This window comes from Balaenoptera ricei, chromosome 2 (genome assembly GCF_028023285.1).
Source record: "Balaenoptera ricei isolate mBalRic1 chromosome 2, mBalRic1.hap2, whole genome shotgun sequence".
NCBI lineage: Eukaryota > Metazoa > Chordata > Mammalia > Artiodactyla > Balaenopteridae > Balaenoptera > Balaenoptera ricei.
In genome coordinates this window covers 15,241,109-15,258,939 of record NC_082640.1, presented here as the reverse complement: position 1 = coordinate 15,258,939, position 17,831 = coordinate 15,241,109, and the positions used below count along the sequence as shown (strand labels likewise).

The window sequence follows — 17,831 nt, the reverse complement described above, 5'->3', positions numbered from 1 at the left end:
TGGGATTGATATATATACTAACTAATACATTTAAAATAGATAACTAATGAGAACCTGCTGTATAGCAAAGGGAACTCCACTTTGCTGTACAGTAGAAACTAACACAATGTTGTAAAACAACTATATGTACCCCAGTAAAATAAATAAATAAATATAAATAAGACCTAAAAGAGAAACACTGATGAAAAAAAACAAAACAAAATATAAATTCTCATTGGTGGCTATTAAATTGTGTTTCAATTACTATTTCATGTTAATACTTTTATAATAAACACTGGCAGATTGACTCATCAGAATATGATATATAGCACTGAAGATTCATCCCATTGTACTTAAAGGGGCTTCAGAAATGTTAGCCTGAGGCCCTTTAAGCTACCTTGCAACCTTTTAGAAGCAGTACAACAAAGAAATGCAGACATTGTGAATTAAAGAAGAAAATTCCCATGAGTGTTAAAGAAATTTCTTTAGCATGGAAGAGTATAATTCTAAGTATGAAATAGACATTTTCAAGTCTGATTCTAGCTTCCCTGAATGTGTTCCTTTCTCTCTCAGCATTTGTCAAATGTATTTGAAGTTCATTCCAGCCACTTGGGTTGCATTTTGAAAGTGGCTCATGGAAATTTAAGCAGACCGTACCCATTAACATTAATGGACTTCCTAAGGCAAAATTCCCCCATACTGGGCTCAATATTAACCTCAGTATGAGGTTAGATTTTACCAAATATTTAGAGAATACTCAATTCTTTAAAAAATATCCCAAATGCTATTTCAGTAACAGAAATCCAGTTAACTATGTAAAATTCAAGTAGCACAGCTACTAGATGTGAAGGTTAGATCCATGATTTGTGAAGATTCCCACCAGAATTGATTGATACATTTTTCTCACTGCATTTCTTTTGTTCCAATGGGGTTTCTAGGCACAGCGCTTGTTGTCCAGTGGGACCACGTGCATCTCCAGGATAATTACAACCTGGGAAGCTTCACATTCCAAGCAACCCTCCTCATGGATGGACGCATCATCTTCGGATATAAGGAAGTAAGTAATGTATTGATAATTTCCTTCCCTATTGACCTTGACCTCTCTATCTTTTCCTCCAAGTGTCAAGAAAAGGACATTTTACAGTCATGAACCTCAGATCATTTTCTCACCTCTTGGTTTCTTTTGCTTTACTGAAAAAAATAAAATTTTTAAAATCTACCGAGTAGCACTAATTGTTAATTCTTTGGGTTTTGTTTTATTTTGCATTCTGATATCCTTGGCATTCTGACCCATGAATTTCATAAAATTATTAAATAATTATATTCTTGTGGTAGTATAATGAAATATCTCTAAGAAAAAATATTTCCAATTTGGAAGGATTTTCATCTAAATCTGATTACTTATATTTATACTATTTATTTGTTTTTGCCTTGTCAACTTCTTTGACATTTTTTGGCTATAATTTCAAAAGTGTTAATAGACATGAAGTCTTGTGTGGCTCAATGACCCAATACTGAAAGTATTCACGACAGCTGAGTCCACAATCCCTTTGGCCAATGTTTATGGCCACCTGATAGGAAAGATTAATTAGCGATCAAAGTGACAGAAAGAATAAAGAAATTTAAACTTAGTTTGTTTCATTTTACCAAATTGACAGGGAATGGAAATTGACTAAATTGTAGCCTTTAATTTACAGAACGTCTAAATTAGAATAATAGCATGTTTGGTTTAAAACTCTATTGACAGTGTAATTAAGGTCTATTAGACAACCTAAACTTTGGGGGAAGAAAATAAAGAATATAAGAATAATATATCAGATGTGATGTTTTAGGCAGTCAATAGTCACAATGTGAATTGATAAGGGGCATTATTAACCCATGGATTAATGGGTATTTATAATAATACAGACTCAACATCTTATTTTCAATTGAAGGGTTATTTTTCCCTTGGGAAATGAATCCCTGGCTATTAAAAAGATGCTGACAATTTAAAAAGGATTCACTTTGGTCATGTCTTCTGAAATCTATCTTTTCTATAAAGTGAGGGATGGTTGTATTTCAACTCAACAGGCCAACTTTTGGAAATCTCATAACCATGTTAAATGTTTCCACTCTTTTGAAGAATTCTTCTGTGTGGAATTAATCATTTACTTGGGGCAGTAGTATACACAGAATATAATGTAAGATCTGTTCTGCTTGGTGCTTCCTTATCCAGAGCTATGTTTTGGTATCATAGCCCACCATATCCTTATATCACACTCCCTGGAAGCTGAGACAATGTTGCTCAAAGGGACTCATTCTAGTTTTCATTGTAATCTAGTGTATTGCTGGGACTGCAGAATGATGTTATGGAATATTATTTTCAACATTTTAACCAACAGTGGTAAAATTTCTGGAAAGAGGCAGAGTCAGTAAGTCTAGAATCTAAAATCTCACTAATTGTAGGCTTTGTCAAAACAGAGGTTTGTGTTCTTATTGTGGTCTCTCTCTCTAGTCTTTATTATCAAAATTGTCATCTTTGTTTATACTGTTCTCAATGAGTGTCTCACATTGCAGAGCAACAGTTTATTTTTCCTATTCTCTCTTTGTAGTGAGGTTGGTGTTTTTAAAATGTCCTTTTCTTTTCTTTATTTAATCAAAGAGAAATTTTCCATTATGGTTTTCCTGTTTTGTCATGGGAATATTAAGCTGACAGGCAATTTTAACACTTCCTTAATATTTCCAGACTATCAGTCCTTCTGAATTTAGAGTTCTAAAGAAATCACTACTTTATTATTTGCCTTGCTGTCCTTTCTCTGTCTTGGTTAAAAAACAGTTACTTATTTCCTATTCTACCTCTTTGCTTCCTGATAACTGTCATGTATTTTATTTTGCTGAGGCAAATTTCTATTTGTAAAATTTGCCACAATAAGGATCCCCATGCATTTGAGGTGAGAGCTAGGTGCTCCTGGCCTTTCTAGAAAAATGTTTATAATTTAAATAGCATAAAATCGTGTTCTTTACATAATGTATTATCCTTGACAATGTGCTTTAACATACATTATAGTTTTCAATTCTTCAACAGTATCTTATATTCTTAATATTCTTAGCCTTTCACAAAGGCACTGGCACATAAAAGGTGTTTAATAAATGTGTGTGGCTTAATTATGGAGTTAGATCATACACAATTTATCTTTATTTTATAGCTAAGCAGACAATCAGAAAGGTTAAATGACATGCTTGAGTTTACAGAGCTAGTTAAGGACAAATCCAGAACAAAAAACCTTAATTTGGTGACCCCAAGATACCTCAACATTTTTTTCTTTCCCAAGGAGATTATGTAAAACAAGTCACAAATCTATTTCTCATTTGTTTTTTTCCAATAAATATTTGTTAATGTTTGGTGTTTAATAATCTTTTTATATGACTCCCATATATTACACAATTACAGTCCCATAAAGTCAGGAGAAGTATTCCTAATTAAGCTATAGAGCTAATGAAATTGTAAGAACCTAAGAATACAAGGAGTATAATTTTGTATTCCTGTTCAGATTAAATATACCGAAGCAAAGTTATAGGTTGGAAGGTAAGTGCAGTTCTTACTCTAATTAGTTGCTTTTAACTGATTAATGCCAGCTTTGTTTTATTTTATTATATTTTACATGAGTGAGAAGAAAAATTCTGATTTATTCAGAAACTACTAATAATTTTACTCAACATGGAGTAAAATTAGTATTTCATTGAATACATTTTTGACACAAATTTCACTTTTATTACCCTCAAATGATTTATTCCAGTAGTTAATTATGTTTCTCTTAGTAACTCTTAATGTGCCAACTGCCCATACTAACCACTCAGATGACCTCCAATTCTGTCATGTTCCATATGTAGTCATGTCTCCAACAGCATAACTTTTCACAGTGCAGACTGTGATAAATAATGATCAATAAATTAGAAAATACATTTGTACTTATAACAATCTTAATGAGATTGAGATAGGGCAGTTACTACTGCTGTTTGAAATCAGAGTAAATACAGATTTGTTCAAAGAATTTAATGATCCTCCACAAAGTCACAGTGTTCTCTTAACCATACTGGTGGGAGAAGTAGTGGGGACACAGATTCCTTTAAATAATTAAGTAACCTCTCCCAAGATTATAGCTCTGTATTATTCAACCAAAGATTTGAAATTATGTTTTAAGTTATAGGCCCTTATTGCTACACAGCTGTTTATTTTAGTTAATTTCAAAGACACAGTTTACTTAGGATGGAAGTCAAAACACAAAAAACATATTTTTTTCAAAAGTTTCCTCTCAAATCATCAACCATTCACTTTAATACATTTTTTCAATTTCAGGGTATCCATTTGTTTCTTTTGCATAGATTTAATTACCTAATGAAATTAACCATCTTGTCATCTATATTCTTAAATATATTAATAACAGTTCTTTTAAAGTTTATAGCTAACTCTAATATCTAGATTTCCTGTGGGTCTGTTTCTATCATCTCTTTTTTACTTTGTTTCTTTTTCTGTAGATTTTCATTCACTAGTCATGTCTCCTTGCATGTTAGGTAATTTTTGATCAAATGTTGGGCATTGTTTACAAAATAGTAAAGAGATGCTTTGAGGTTGTGGATGATATTTTCTTCTTCAAGGAAGGGTTTACTTTTTTGTTAGGCAGTTAGGAGGGAACAGATTACTTACTACTGAGCAGGACTAAGCTCATTCACAGTTGAGCGCCGGCCCTTATAAAAACTGGTATATTTCTGGTTAGCCCTAACTCTTAGAATGTGGTCCTTCAGGAATCTCCACATAACGCCTGGGTAATTACTATGGACCTTTTGCCTTAGTGGTCCTGAACTCTGTGTTTTCCACAACTCCATGAGACTGCCTGAAGTTCTGTTCAGATTTTCTGTCTCTAAATCTGGCTCATTAATTGTCAAATGCCTTGAAGGGAAAGCAGTGTTGGTTTCACCTCTGTGATTTCCTTTTTTTGGAATCTTGGTTTTTCAGGTCCTTGTTCTTTGACAGCCACCTGATGCCTTCAACAGATGCTTTTCATATGTTTTTTATCTTTCCTGCTTGGTCTCAGTAGTAGAAATGGTCTTATACAAGTTTGTCTGCCATAACCAGAAGTCCCATTCATTTTTAAAAACAACCTCCAAATTTGTAAAATCTAACGTTTATTGAGCTGTTCATATATGCTAGGCAGTGACCGACATGCTTAAAATTTGTCTCATATTATTCTCACAAAAACTAAGAGGTTGTCACTTTTATCATTTACAGAGAAGGAACCCAAAACACCCAGAGAGGTTAAGTAACTTTCCCAAAATTATGAAACAAAGATTCATCCAAGGGAATATGACTCCAGAGCCCATAGGCCCAACCACTGTGTCATAGTGCCTCCCTACAAGCTTCCTTTTCAAGAAATGGCTGTACTGCTTTATTCACTTTGATATCCCTGACAGTCTTTCCTGGTTAGTCATTGTTGTAGTGTAACTCAGCCACTCGAGAGCACAGGTAAGAATGGTTTGCCTTTCCACAGCACTTGTCTTATTTTATTAATTTTTTTAAAAAATGAAAAGAAGTTGTGCATAAGTAAAAATAATAGTAAAAACATATGTCCTTTCTTAGATAAATGGAATTTGGAAAAATCAAATTCCCGTTTCCTATTCTGTTAATAAAAATAACTAGCTGTCATCCTAGAAACCAGATTCTTTATATTATTTTAAGTTACCATTGAATAGTGATGATTGTTTGCTTGATTACAATATAGACCTGAAATTCTTGGTCTCTTGATAATGTAACAAGGAAACTACCTGTTCACAAAAAAGATATGATTCCAAACACATTAGAGATTTGAAATCATATTTCTTATATTTCTTGATGTTGCCTATCCTAGTATACTATCATATATTAGAAGTTGCATTTCCTCTGACTTGTTTCATCTCTCTTCTCCTATTATATTTTGAATTTATTGTTACTTTAGATACAGACTCAGGAAGGATGTGATTCATGTTGTGTCTATTGGAAATTTGATTAATTTTTTTCACCAGTTCATGGGAGGTACAGAGTGGTCATCAGTTTGAGACAATACAATTAAAAAGTCACGTAATCCTTCTACATGGCCACAGGGGAACTCATAGAGAATACATATCCCACCTGAGAGTCAGCCCACTTTATCCATTTTCTTGGTTGAATACCTTACTATCTCCTTCAGCAGCAAATTTTAGAGGAGGTCTGTATAGAGGAACTTTATTGTTTATTAAGTAAAATTACTTTTTAATTACTTCTATCATTTAAGTATTTAATCCTAATGTTCCTTGGTGTAACATTTACTGTTTCTGTGGAAGAACGCATAGTTAATAAATCACCATTGCCAATTGATTGTAAGTTTAACTGGCACCCTAAATGCATTTTTTAAATTTATTTGAAGACTATTTCTCTTGTTTAAACTGTAATGACCCTTCATTCATGGTAATCATCCTGAAAGCATTAAAAGATGAACACTTGCTGAGCAAGGGAGTAAGAGAAAGCCAAAAAGAACTGAAGAGTGAAACAATTGACATTTAGATATGAAGTGTTTTGCCTTTATGGCTATTGCTGTATATGTAAGAATGTTTAACATGTGTTAAAATAATATATATGCATCCAAGAAACTATATATAATATATATATATATAAAATTTAAATAAAATTTATTTAACAAATGTATAAGATTGAGAAAACCCAGATGACATGAAATGCTAATTATAAACTCTCAAGAAATAACTCCATAACTGAGAACATGTCTCTGCAGAGGAAAGGAAAGCAAAATGGCTCTTTAATAAATTAAGTAAATGTCTCTCAAATTGTGTGTTTTCTAAATTGAACGTTTCCCAGAATGTGCTTTTCCCAATGCCTATTAGCAATGAAAGGCTCTGAGAAGAACAGCCGCAAAGGTAAATTAACTTCATTTAACCCAGAGCTGATCAAACTTTTTTGACCTGGGAATGCATTTTTCATGGAACATCTATTACCACCACCCAGGAAGGTGTGGGGAATGTTGAATTAAAAAAACAATTCATGTGGTGCAGCCACTATGGAGAACAATACGGAGGTTCCTCAAAAAACTAAAAATAGAGTTGCCATATGATCCAGCAATCCCACTCCTGGACATATATCCAAACAAAACTATAATTCGAAAAGATACATGCACCCTTATGTTTATTGCAGCACTATTTACAATAGCCAAGACATGAAAGCAACCTAAATGTCCATCGACAGATGAATAGATAAAGAAGAAGTGGTACATGTATACAATGGAATACTACTCAGCCATAAAAAAGAATGAAATAATGCCATTTGCAGCAACATGGATGCAACTAGAGATTATCATACTAAGTGAAGTAAGTCAGACAGAGAAAGACAAATACCATATGATATCACTTATATGTGGAATCTAAAATATGACACAAATGAACTTATCAACAAATCAGAAACAGACTCTCAGACAGAGAGAACAGACTTGTGGTTGCCAAGGGGGAGGGTGTGTGGGGGAGGGAAAGATTGGGAGTTTGGGATTAGCAGATGTAAACTGTTATATATAGAATGGGTAAGCAACAAGATCCTACTGTGTGGCGCAGGGAGCTATATTCAGTGTCCTGTGATAGGCTGTGATGGAGGGGAGTGTGAGAAAGAATATATGTGTGTATAACGGAATCACTTTGCTGTACAGCGGGATTAGCACGGCATTGTGAATCAACTACACTTCAATAAAATTAAAAAAAAAAACAAAGAAAGAATTCCAAAAAAAATGTAGACACAGATGATTTTATATCTTAGCATTTCCCTGTATTTTAAGTACATAAAGTATAAAGTTGTATCTACGTGGCTTTATTTAGGATCTAATTCATTTGCATTTGCACTTTTTTTATCTCACATATTAAAGCTCCCAATGTTTTAATTTCCTTTTATTTCCCATAGTGTAAGAAAATGACAAATTGAACCCGTTCTTCCTTTATAATGTTGTGAGTGAAAATAAATAAATAAAGTAGCAAGGAAGCAAGATCAATAATCTAGAAGAAATAATTGTAGAAACAGAAAGCTTGTTCTAATGCTGGCCCTGCCCTTAGCGGGTTATGTTGTCCTTGGACAAGGTATTTGATCTTCCTGGGTACGTTTTGTCCCTCCAAGCCCCACTTCCATTTAAGCTTTGAGGTGACGTGGAGAGGTTTGTTCTACACGGTGCTCCTGCCCATATAGGCCATATCCAGTCCCTGCTCTGAGGATTCCAGGACCAAAGAGCTAATTTATCCCTAAGGCAAAAGGCCTCGTACTTTCCCCATGTCTCCCCAAACCCAGGGTGCAGTTTCCTAATCCTGTTCCTTTTCCCAGCCGTGTTTAGGCAAGTTCCCTTATGTAACTATAGTCCCAGATAAAGTCCCCATTATGGTTTTGACTATCTTGAGCCACGTTGCACAGGCTTCTTCAGGGGGCTCCTGCCTCACTATATTCTTTTATATGATGCTCCTACGCTAGTTTGTCAGTTCAGTACTGGGCAGTCCCTATATTAAAAGAGGGAGCTATTTTTACTTATCAACTTCATGCTGTTGTCTCCTTCCAGATTTTCTATGGGGTACGATTGTGGAGATGGGGGTAAGAAGAATGTTAGATTATATCTTTAACTTATGGCTCTCCTTTGCTTTCATGCCATCAAGTAAGTGCATTGCTCAATACCTGGCATATGAAAAGAGTTCAGAATCTAAAAGCTAGAAAGGGATTCAAATAATTGTGCGAAATGTTAACGATATTCAGGAAAGCAAATGGATGTTTTTATAATGTCAAATTTAACTGAAAGCCCTTCTATTCAAATGTAGTTTTCAGACAACTAAGCACTAATACTCAGGGCTTTATGCGTTGCTTTGACCATGACTTTTTAAAACTGGACGTCCTACTGAGTAAGGAGAAGCCTGATCAGACGTTTAAGGGAGATAAGGTAGGAACTTAAGGGTTAAGTGAAGGTAAGAATGGTTAAAATTTTAAGCTTTGGGTTTTTTTTAAGGTATATATATTAAGCTATTAGACACCACATTGCTGATTAGCGAGTTAACAAAAATGAGTTTAGACTAATTCTTCTCCAGTTGCGTCTGATAGGCATATGATTCATACTTGGGAGCACATACTCTGCAATCAAACCCTTGCTGAGATGCTGCGCCGCCTATTAGATAGCCGGCCCATAATGGAAACGAATGAATGTTTTGGCAAGGTTTGTAGGGCAGAACAGAGAGAAAAATAAAATTCTATTCCCTGCGACTCAAGCAGCATGCTGTTATCCCCTTAACTGTCTTAGAGACAGATGTTCACGTTTTCGGTATTGTGTCAGGCCCTTGTGTGCTGGAGAATGATACCACAGCACGGAAAAGAGACCAACTTTTGTCTTTGAATCTTCCTCCAAAGGTCAGCGTGCTCTGCCCTACCTTTACTGACTCCTAATATCATTTCCTACTTTAATTTTGTTTAGTTATTCCAACTCTTTTCTGTCTCTATACTTCATTTGCCTATTGTATCATTTATAGAAAAAAATTATACTTACTTAAATAACAAATGTATCTGTGTCTTGTGAAATGGAAGGAAAATTAAAACACCTTAAAAAAATTTATAAATGCTTCTGTAAGCCGAAATGGAAGCATATTTTAGCTGGCGTTAATGCTCCTTTTCTATATCTATCCTGTGGAATGAATCTAATTGTAAAACTCATTCTTAGAAATTTATGATTCATTACAAATCATACAGATGCCGAGTGAAAATTTAGCTTTGCTTTAATCATAAAAAGGCAAGTATTATAGGCATTTGAAAATAATGAACTACATTTTTTTTTAAAGCTTGTGTAGTTCAGAGTTTGTATTATTTCAGATTGGCTTCCTGACATCCCCAGGAACTAACTTAGGAGACATTTTAAGGATGAATATAAATTTGTAGATAGGATAAAGGATAGCTTCCATAAGCAGAGTTTTCAGAGTTTTTGTACTTGGGCATCATCCTTCGCCCCTGCTTCTCTGACTTGGGTACTTCTTATCCAATACAGAGTCCTCTATAGACTAGGGCACTGTGACACTATGACAGATCCTTTCTTGCACACTTTTGGCTCTAATTCTAGATAGTTTATTTATATACATACACACAATTGCTTTGTTGATGTTAGTCAAAAAATAGTTCATGTTAAATGTGGTTTTAGCAGTGCTCCTGATTCAGCCTAACAAACGGCCTCTCATTGTAAACTGTCATGGGAACCTGCAGTCCGGCCTGCCTTGCTCACAGAGAGCTCACACAGCCCAATTACTTGGCTGCAGTAAGTGAGTGGATGAACCATCCTTACGCCGAACAACCCCACGCCTTTGAGGTTTTGAGGTAAAAAGATAACAGTCCAAGAAGGCAAAGTGAAAAAGATAGGACAGTATCAGGTGGAGAGAGGCAGACATGTTCTTGAAAGAAATCTAAGAGAAAGCCTGGACTGTGCCTCATTAATCTTTTACCAAATTAAGCATTTAATTCAATTGGCGAAAGTGTTTTTTTCTAAACCTGATATGTAATCGTTTTATAAAAGGCTTGGGTGGCTTCTAGGAAAATGTAGGGAATCAAAAGCTTCTTGTACATTTTCATGTTAATATTTAATCAGGATAAAATACCAGAGTTTTAGAAATTCTATGCTTTTATTCATGAACTCTATAAAATTTGGAAGAAAAGCATGTGAGGCCAGTGGTATTGCCATCACCCTTTTCCACTGCTTCCTGCCCTAGTCTCCTCCATCTCTGGATGCTTCAGTGCTGCTCTTCAGAGCTGTCTTCTCTGCACAAGCAGAGGACACCATCCTCATAGCCAGCAATGGCAATGAACCCTGAAGGTGTGCAACATGCTGGCTCCGATGAAAAGCTCGACTCCATTTTTCCTGCTATTAAGACCAAAAGTGTTGGTGACACTGTTGACTCTCTTCTTTTTCTCACTCTCCTTGAATCCATGGCATATTCATCCAGAACCATCTTCCTGTCACTCCAGCTCTTATACTTATCACTTATCTAGTATACTCCAAGCCACCCATTTCTCATCTGCAAAACTGTGATACCCTTCTGACTGGTTTCTCTGTCTCCCTTTTCCCCCTCCAGTCCAGATTACACATCAGCTAGTGTGATCTTTTTCAGATGTAAGGGAATGTCCTCCCTCTGTTCAAAACCGTCTAACCCTTCCCCATCCGACTTGGAATAAAATCCAAAGTCACTGCCATGGCTTGCAGGGAATGCATGCTCCCTCTGGTCTGTCGTCACTGCGTCCCACCTCCTTCAGCACTCTTATTGACTCCTTCTGCTCCAGTGATAACCTTTTATTCCCTAAAAGACAGCAAAAGCAATTCAGACAAGGCCTTTGCATGTACTGGTCCCTCTACAGAGCTGTTCCCCAAATCTCCATATGGCAGGTTCTCCTACTACAGAAAAGTCACGTTATCACAGAAACCTTCTGTGACTCCTTCTCTTAAAGAGGCTCCCATCCCTCGCTGTATCTTCCCCATGTTTTCATTTCCTCCTTGGCACTTACCTCCTAGCATACTGTATTTTTTATGTTCACTTGTCTTCATGTCAGTCTCTACTCTCTAGAATGTAAGCTCTATGAGAGCAGGGGCTTTTTTGTTTTCTCCTGTAATTCCAGTGCCTACAATAATACAGAGAAAATGTTCAACTAATATCTGATAAATATTATGAATGAATTCACCCTTATAATTTTTTTGGATCATTATTAACAATTTACTTGTTGAAGCTTGGGAAAATCTAGATCATTCAGTAGAATTAAATCGTTGAATTTGAGATTTGAAAGAGTCCTTACAGGTCATCTACTGTCTTCCTAGAGGGTTGGCCAATTTACGATAAGATTATTTTCAGTGAACAAAAAACTCTCTTCATTGTTAGGTTACCCATTTTGATTTTGCATGGATTTACCTTAAGTTAAATGAATCTAAATCTGGGTAAATTATACACCCTGGTCTTCATTTTTGGAATCCACAGGGAAAAGAATAAACTAGAAAATAAAAAGATACAGAAGAGTGAAAAAAAAGATGCAGAAAATGCATCTTTTCTACTGGAACTTTCCAATATTTCAAGTTTAATGGTACCTAAAGAGATATTTATCTGATTCCCAGAAACCTAGGAGGAAGAATGCTACTTCATTTTCTATAGAGACACCCAGAGAAGTTTGTATTGGCTATTAGAGCTTTAGTAGAGAATGCATTGGTTGGTATTGCTGTGTAACAAATCACCCCAAAATGTAGTGGCCTAAACAACTCTATTTCTTATTTCTCACAAGATATAAGACTCTGCTGATCTCAGCTGGGGTCACTCATGTGTCAGTCGTTAGCTGATGGATTGGCTAGGGGCTAGTTGTTCAAGGATGACCTCTGCTAGAAAGAAAACATTCCTCCACGTGTCTCTCATAGATCTTCAGCAGGGTACATTCTCATGGCAGTGGCAGAAGTCCCAGAAAGGAGGTGGAAATGTACAAGCACCTTTTCAAGCCTCTCTTCTGCTTCAAGTTTGCTGTTGTCTTCTTTTGCCATATTACTGAGGCAGAGGCAGAATGGCAGAGGACCACCAAGTGAGAAGGCAGAGTATGGATAAAAAGAGGCCATGGACTGAGGCCATTAGTGCAGTCAGTCTACCACAGATCAAATGCACAAGAGGAAAGAGTTTGACTTAGAGATAAAATATAAAGGAAGGGAGTGAAAAGAAGGAAAGAGATGGAGAAAAAATAAAAATGAAAGATGGCTAGATAAGGAAAGAGATAAAGAGAGATAGAAGAGATGGAGTAGATAATGTGAACAGAAGAGAAGCTAGGATGTCTGCAGATCCAAGACATGTGACCTGGAAAACAAGCTCTCATATGATAATGTAATATTCATAACAATATAATAGAATTTTCCAATTGATAACAATATAAACTCAAGCTCTGCTTTGAGTATGGGAAAGAAGAAGTACAATTAATTACCACAGAATTATCTGGTAAAATATTTCATACCTTGCAGAGGAAAACTGCAGTCATAGATGTTGTAAGAATGAAAGCAAGTAACAAATCCAGTAGCAAACCTTTCATACTTACTCCTAAGCAGGCATCTATTAATGAGGCTGTTTAAAAATTATGAGCTTGTCTTATTAGGATATACAAAATATAGCTTGAATTGGAAATTTTTTCTGTGACTTTCTATCCCTTTGCCTTTTCTTCTTTCACTGTAAGTCTGTCTTAAATATAAATTGCACTTATATTAGCATTCTTCAACATGGAGTATAAACTGGGTAATAATATAATGTACCCTAAGAAAAGGGATTGCATACATTGATACTGAGTATAGCTTAGCAATTACCATAAATAAATTATATCAGAGTTTCATTTAGTAAATGAACTTTTAGGGACAAAAATCTTGGTTTGATTTTGTTTGTTTCTGTTGTCCAAATATCAGAATACTTCTTAATGGTAGTTAAGAACTGGACACACTGATATAAACCTGGCAATACTACAACATTGTTCAAGAGAGGACTGATTAGTACATAAAAGGAAAATATCTTCCATTTACTTACTTTGAGATAATTCCACAAATTTCAGAAACATTAAAATTTCCTCTTAGTTTCAACAAAATAACACTTTTTACAACTTCATGATGTCAGGGGCAAAAATAAGCAGTACAGTCCTTATTACATCTTCTCTCCAAGTTATTTTCCTTCTTTTTTTTTAATTTACTTATTTTATTTATGTATTTTTGACTGCGTTGGGTCTTCGTTGCTGCGCCCGGGCTTTCTCTGGTTGCGGCAAGTGGGGACTACTCTTCGTTGCGGTGCACGGGCTTCTCATTGCGGTGGCTTCTCTTGTTGCGGAGCACGGGCTCTAGGCACGCGGGCTTCAGTAGTTGTGGTGCGTGGGCTCAGTAGTTGTGGCTCGCAGGCTCTAGAGTGCAGGCTCAGTAGTTGTGGCACATGGGCTTAGTTGCTCTGCGACATGTGGGATCTTCCCGGGCGAGGAATCGAACCTGTGTCCCCTGCATTGGCAGGCAGATTCTTAACCACTGCAACACCAGGGAAGTCCCCTATTTTCCTTCTTTTTTATTGCTGTGCTGTTTATTATGGCTTATACAACCATGTCTGATCTAGTATGATCTTTAATGAATTACCCACAGATGGCCCACAATCTGCTTATTCTACTTAAAAGATTTGTTCATGCATTTATCCTTCCGTATTGTTTCTTGTCCGTTTATGTATTGAGGATGTTTTCATCCTCATTTTCATTTCTATAAAACTGGTAGTAAAGATAGTAATCATATCTCCAATGATTCTTTTCTAAATCTAGAAAAAACGGCTCCAAGAGTTTGTCTCATTTATAACTGTTGTATCATGCTTAATATATTCTCAGTGTGTCCTAATTTTTTAAAACTGTACACATTATAAATGTCTATAATATGCAGATTTTGGCTCTATTGAGGTTTAAATTTAGGAAATATGACCTTGAACTGACTCATAATAACTCATAAGTTTTCCATATGAGTTTTAACCAGAATAGTGAAGTTTGACATCCATTAAGAAACAATTGCCAAATTTCACTATATATTAATCAACTACGATATTGTTACATATATATTTAGGAATGCACTTATTATCTTTCTCTAGGTTTTATATCTATAAGGCCACTTGTAAACAAGGATTTTTTAAAACTATGAAAATGGATATATAATAGAGTCTTCGGGGAAAACAAATGGTACAAAAAGAATCTCTGTTTCTGTAATGAGAGCCCGCACTACGTGCATTCATGGTGTGCCTATATGTGTGAGAAGTTTTCAGTATTCAACATCAGTTAGATTCTCCGAGAATCTGTTACTTTCATCATCAAGTAGCCCTCTCTGTAGGACTAGGAACTCTCTTGTCACTTTAACCCATCAAATAGCACTAAACAGATGTTATTTTTAGGTATTGTATGCTTTTCTTCTCTGATATTTCCTGCTCTCTCTCTTCCTTCATCTCCATAATCTAATTTTATCCGTTAAACAAGATGGTCACATTCCCTGCACCTACCCCAAATGAAATTGAAATCTAACTCACAGCAATCTGCTTTTTCTTTTCCAGATTCCTGTCTTGGTCACACAGATAAGTTCGACCAATCACCCAGTGAAAGTGGGGCTGTCAGATGCATTTGTCGTTGTCCACAGGATCCAACAAATTCCCAGTATGTAGAAGAAGGGTAATGGCCGAGTCTGAGCCTGCTGTGGGGTAAATTTAAAGGAGATTGATCTAGGGCAGATGTGACTCTTTGAACAATCGAATCACTTAGCTAATTGCTGCTTGTTAATTATATTGTTTGGCTTGTAAGTCTTTTTTGGCATTTGCTATCTCTCTGTTAGTGTTGAACTAATAATTTAGGTGAAGTGAAGTTAAATAGCCAAGCCAAGAGAATTTGGATTCTTTGGAATAGTTAGCTTGGTTGTGCAGATATATTTCTTTTATTAATAGGAAGAAGAACGTAAAAGAGTGACAGATTATTTGATTGATAGGTGTATGATTGTTTCTTTCATTTAAATAAATTTATCAGTGTTTCTTTCATTTAAATAAATTTATCAGCAAAAGAACAGCCTTGTACCATTTCATGTTTAACATGTTTGTATAAAACTGTTTGAGAGTCTAAAGGAAGATTTTCAAAAAGTATAAACTGAGGTTAAAAAAATCTTGATGGAGCCATACCTCCCACACAATATATTTTATTTTCTTTGTTTAAATCATTTTTACCTATCTAATCTAGTTTACATTTGTAGAATAAAAACATATATGTTACTTTGGGCATCTGTTCATCATATTAGAAATCCAAATTGTAACTGCTATTTGTAGTAGTTCTGATCATGTAAATAGCCATCTTTTGAAAGCTTCTGTTTTTTAAAACCTCCTTCTATTTCAAGAACAGCCCTGAGGGTTGCTTGGGTATGTTAGTACCAAAGGTGACTGTCTGTGTCCCAGATGTACTTATGTAAAGCAAGAGGTTATATAATACATCTCAAGATTAGATCATTCCTTTCCCTTTTGCTCAAAGTTCTTGAGCAAAATTCTTTATTTCATTATAGTGGTAGACTTAATTTATCACATGCTGTTTGGTCTTGAACTAATTCTGTTTATGTTGTCTCAAATATAGAAAGTAAATGTAGTGGAAATTAGACTTTTCAGAGCAGAGGATTGGCTGGAAACATTATAGGGGTTATCTTACAATTACGGTTTAGAATGACATTCATATGTGGCAGTTCTGCTTGATGAAGACCGTGAATCTTCCATGGCTGTTTCTCCTTGTTAGCTGAGAATTTGCAGGAGGTAATATTCCAGCCACCTGTTAAATCAAGGCAGATTTTCCAGAAACAAACCTGTACTGTGAACAAAGCAGAGATATATCCTTATGTGTAGGCAACATAAAGACATCCTGACAGAACTCTTAGTCAAGAGGCTGAACCCTGGGAGAGGCCAAGTTGACTTCTGTGTGAGGAGGAATGTTCTCACATTCTTCCTTTCAGAGAAGTTCAGTCAAGCATGACCTGAGTCAATTACTGCACAAGTAAAAGAATCGCTAGTTTTAGTTTATTTGTGGCTTCTTTCATCCCAGAAAGAATTTTATTTGCAGCTTCCTCAGAAGGCATCTTGGCCCACATTGATGTGCTGAAATATTATTGTTTAGACAAAAAGAACCACCAACGTACAAAAAAAAATTTTTTTTTACAAATGTATTGTAATATTCAAGTGTTGTGTCTGAACTGAGACATGATAAAATTGTACTCAGACTTCAGAGTCCCAAAATGCAATTTTGCACCCCTTGTTATATTGTAACAGGGTGACCATTATGTTTAGAGGGGAAAATATCCTTCTCAAATATAAATTTCATTGAATAAATTGGCAAAATTCATATGAATTTTGAGAACAGATTATGTCTAAAGTTTGGGAGTCAGCATTCATCTAAAGAAAGTACTCAAGCTTTGAGTTCAGGGAGAAGTTTCTCTCAGGCAGGCTATGTGCTGGAGTGACATTTACATTTCCTGTTGACCTCACTGTCACCTTGAGAAAATTTGCCAGGAAGGAATGGAAGTCCTGAGTTTCTAATCTACTCATCCCTGCCATTAGATGGGACTGTATTTCAGCAAGAACATTGGAATTGATGTGTTCTACTTAAAAATCTTTGGGGGAAGAGAAAAGTTTTAACCTCCTTAAAAATCTGTTCCCACATTTATCAGGTGTAACAGTGTCTGTTACAGGAGGTTCTGTATAAGAGGAAAGATAACGGTTGCATAGTTGCATTGTATTCTCAGCTGGAAAAAAAAAAAGGCATACTTATTTACTTCAGACATTAGGCTAACCCAAGAATATCGTAATACAAGTTATACAAGTATCATTTTTTCCTGAGAAATCAGATGATTCCTAGAGATCAGTATGTTACTTACTTGTACAATTAGAATTTAGATAAATATTTAAGTCCTTTTCAAGATTCTGTTCCCTTATTTAATAACCTTCATTATTAGGAGTCATCCTCATAGGGAATTTAAATCTTTCATCTCTGTTACCCCTTTTTCTTCTCCTGAGTGAATTTAGGGAAAAATTGATCATTATCCTAAGTAATGGGCGGCTTTCTTTCTTCTGTATTCCAAGGTGCATTATTACACAGGACCTTGTTCTCATAAGATCAAGTTTCTGTTCTTTAAACCATTTTGGTTACATGGGTTATAGAACCTAGATCCTTTGCTTAATCTAGCCATGACAACATGGGAAAGTGAGCCACAACGTTGAGAGTAATTTTTCCCAGTGGGACCACAATAGTATACCGTTCTTATCAGATTTGGTGAAGG

General features: G+C 35.5%; 1 protein-coding gene across 3 annotated transcripts in view; it reads left to right on the top strand.

Moving 5' to 3' along the window:
• Positions 1-17,831, top strand: part of PLXDC2 (plexin domain containing 2) — a 414,553-nt gene that overhangs the window by 276,069 nt on the left and 120,653 nt on the right. For all 3 annotated transcript variants that reach the window (XM_059911311.1, XM_059911303.1, XM_059911320.1), the window contains exons 7-8: positions 918-1,036; positions 15,088-15,187. In XM_059911311.1, coding sequence (XP_059767294.1) covers positions 918-1,036; positions 15,088-15,187 — 219 coding nt within the window. The remainder of the gene's footprint in view (positions 1-917; positions 1,037-15,087; positions 15,188-17,831) is intronic.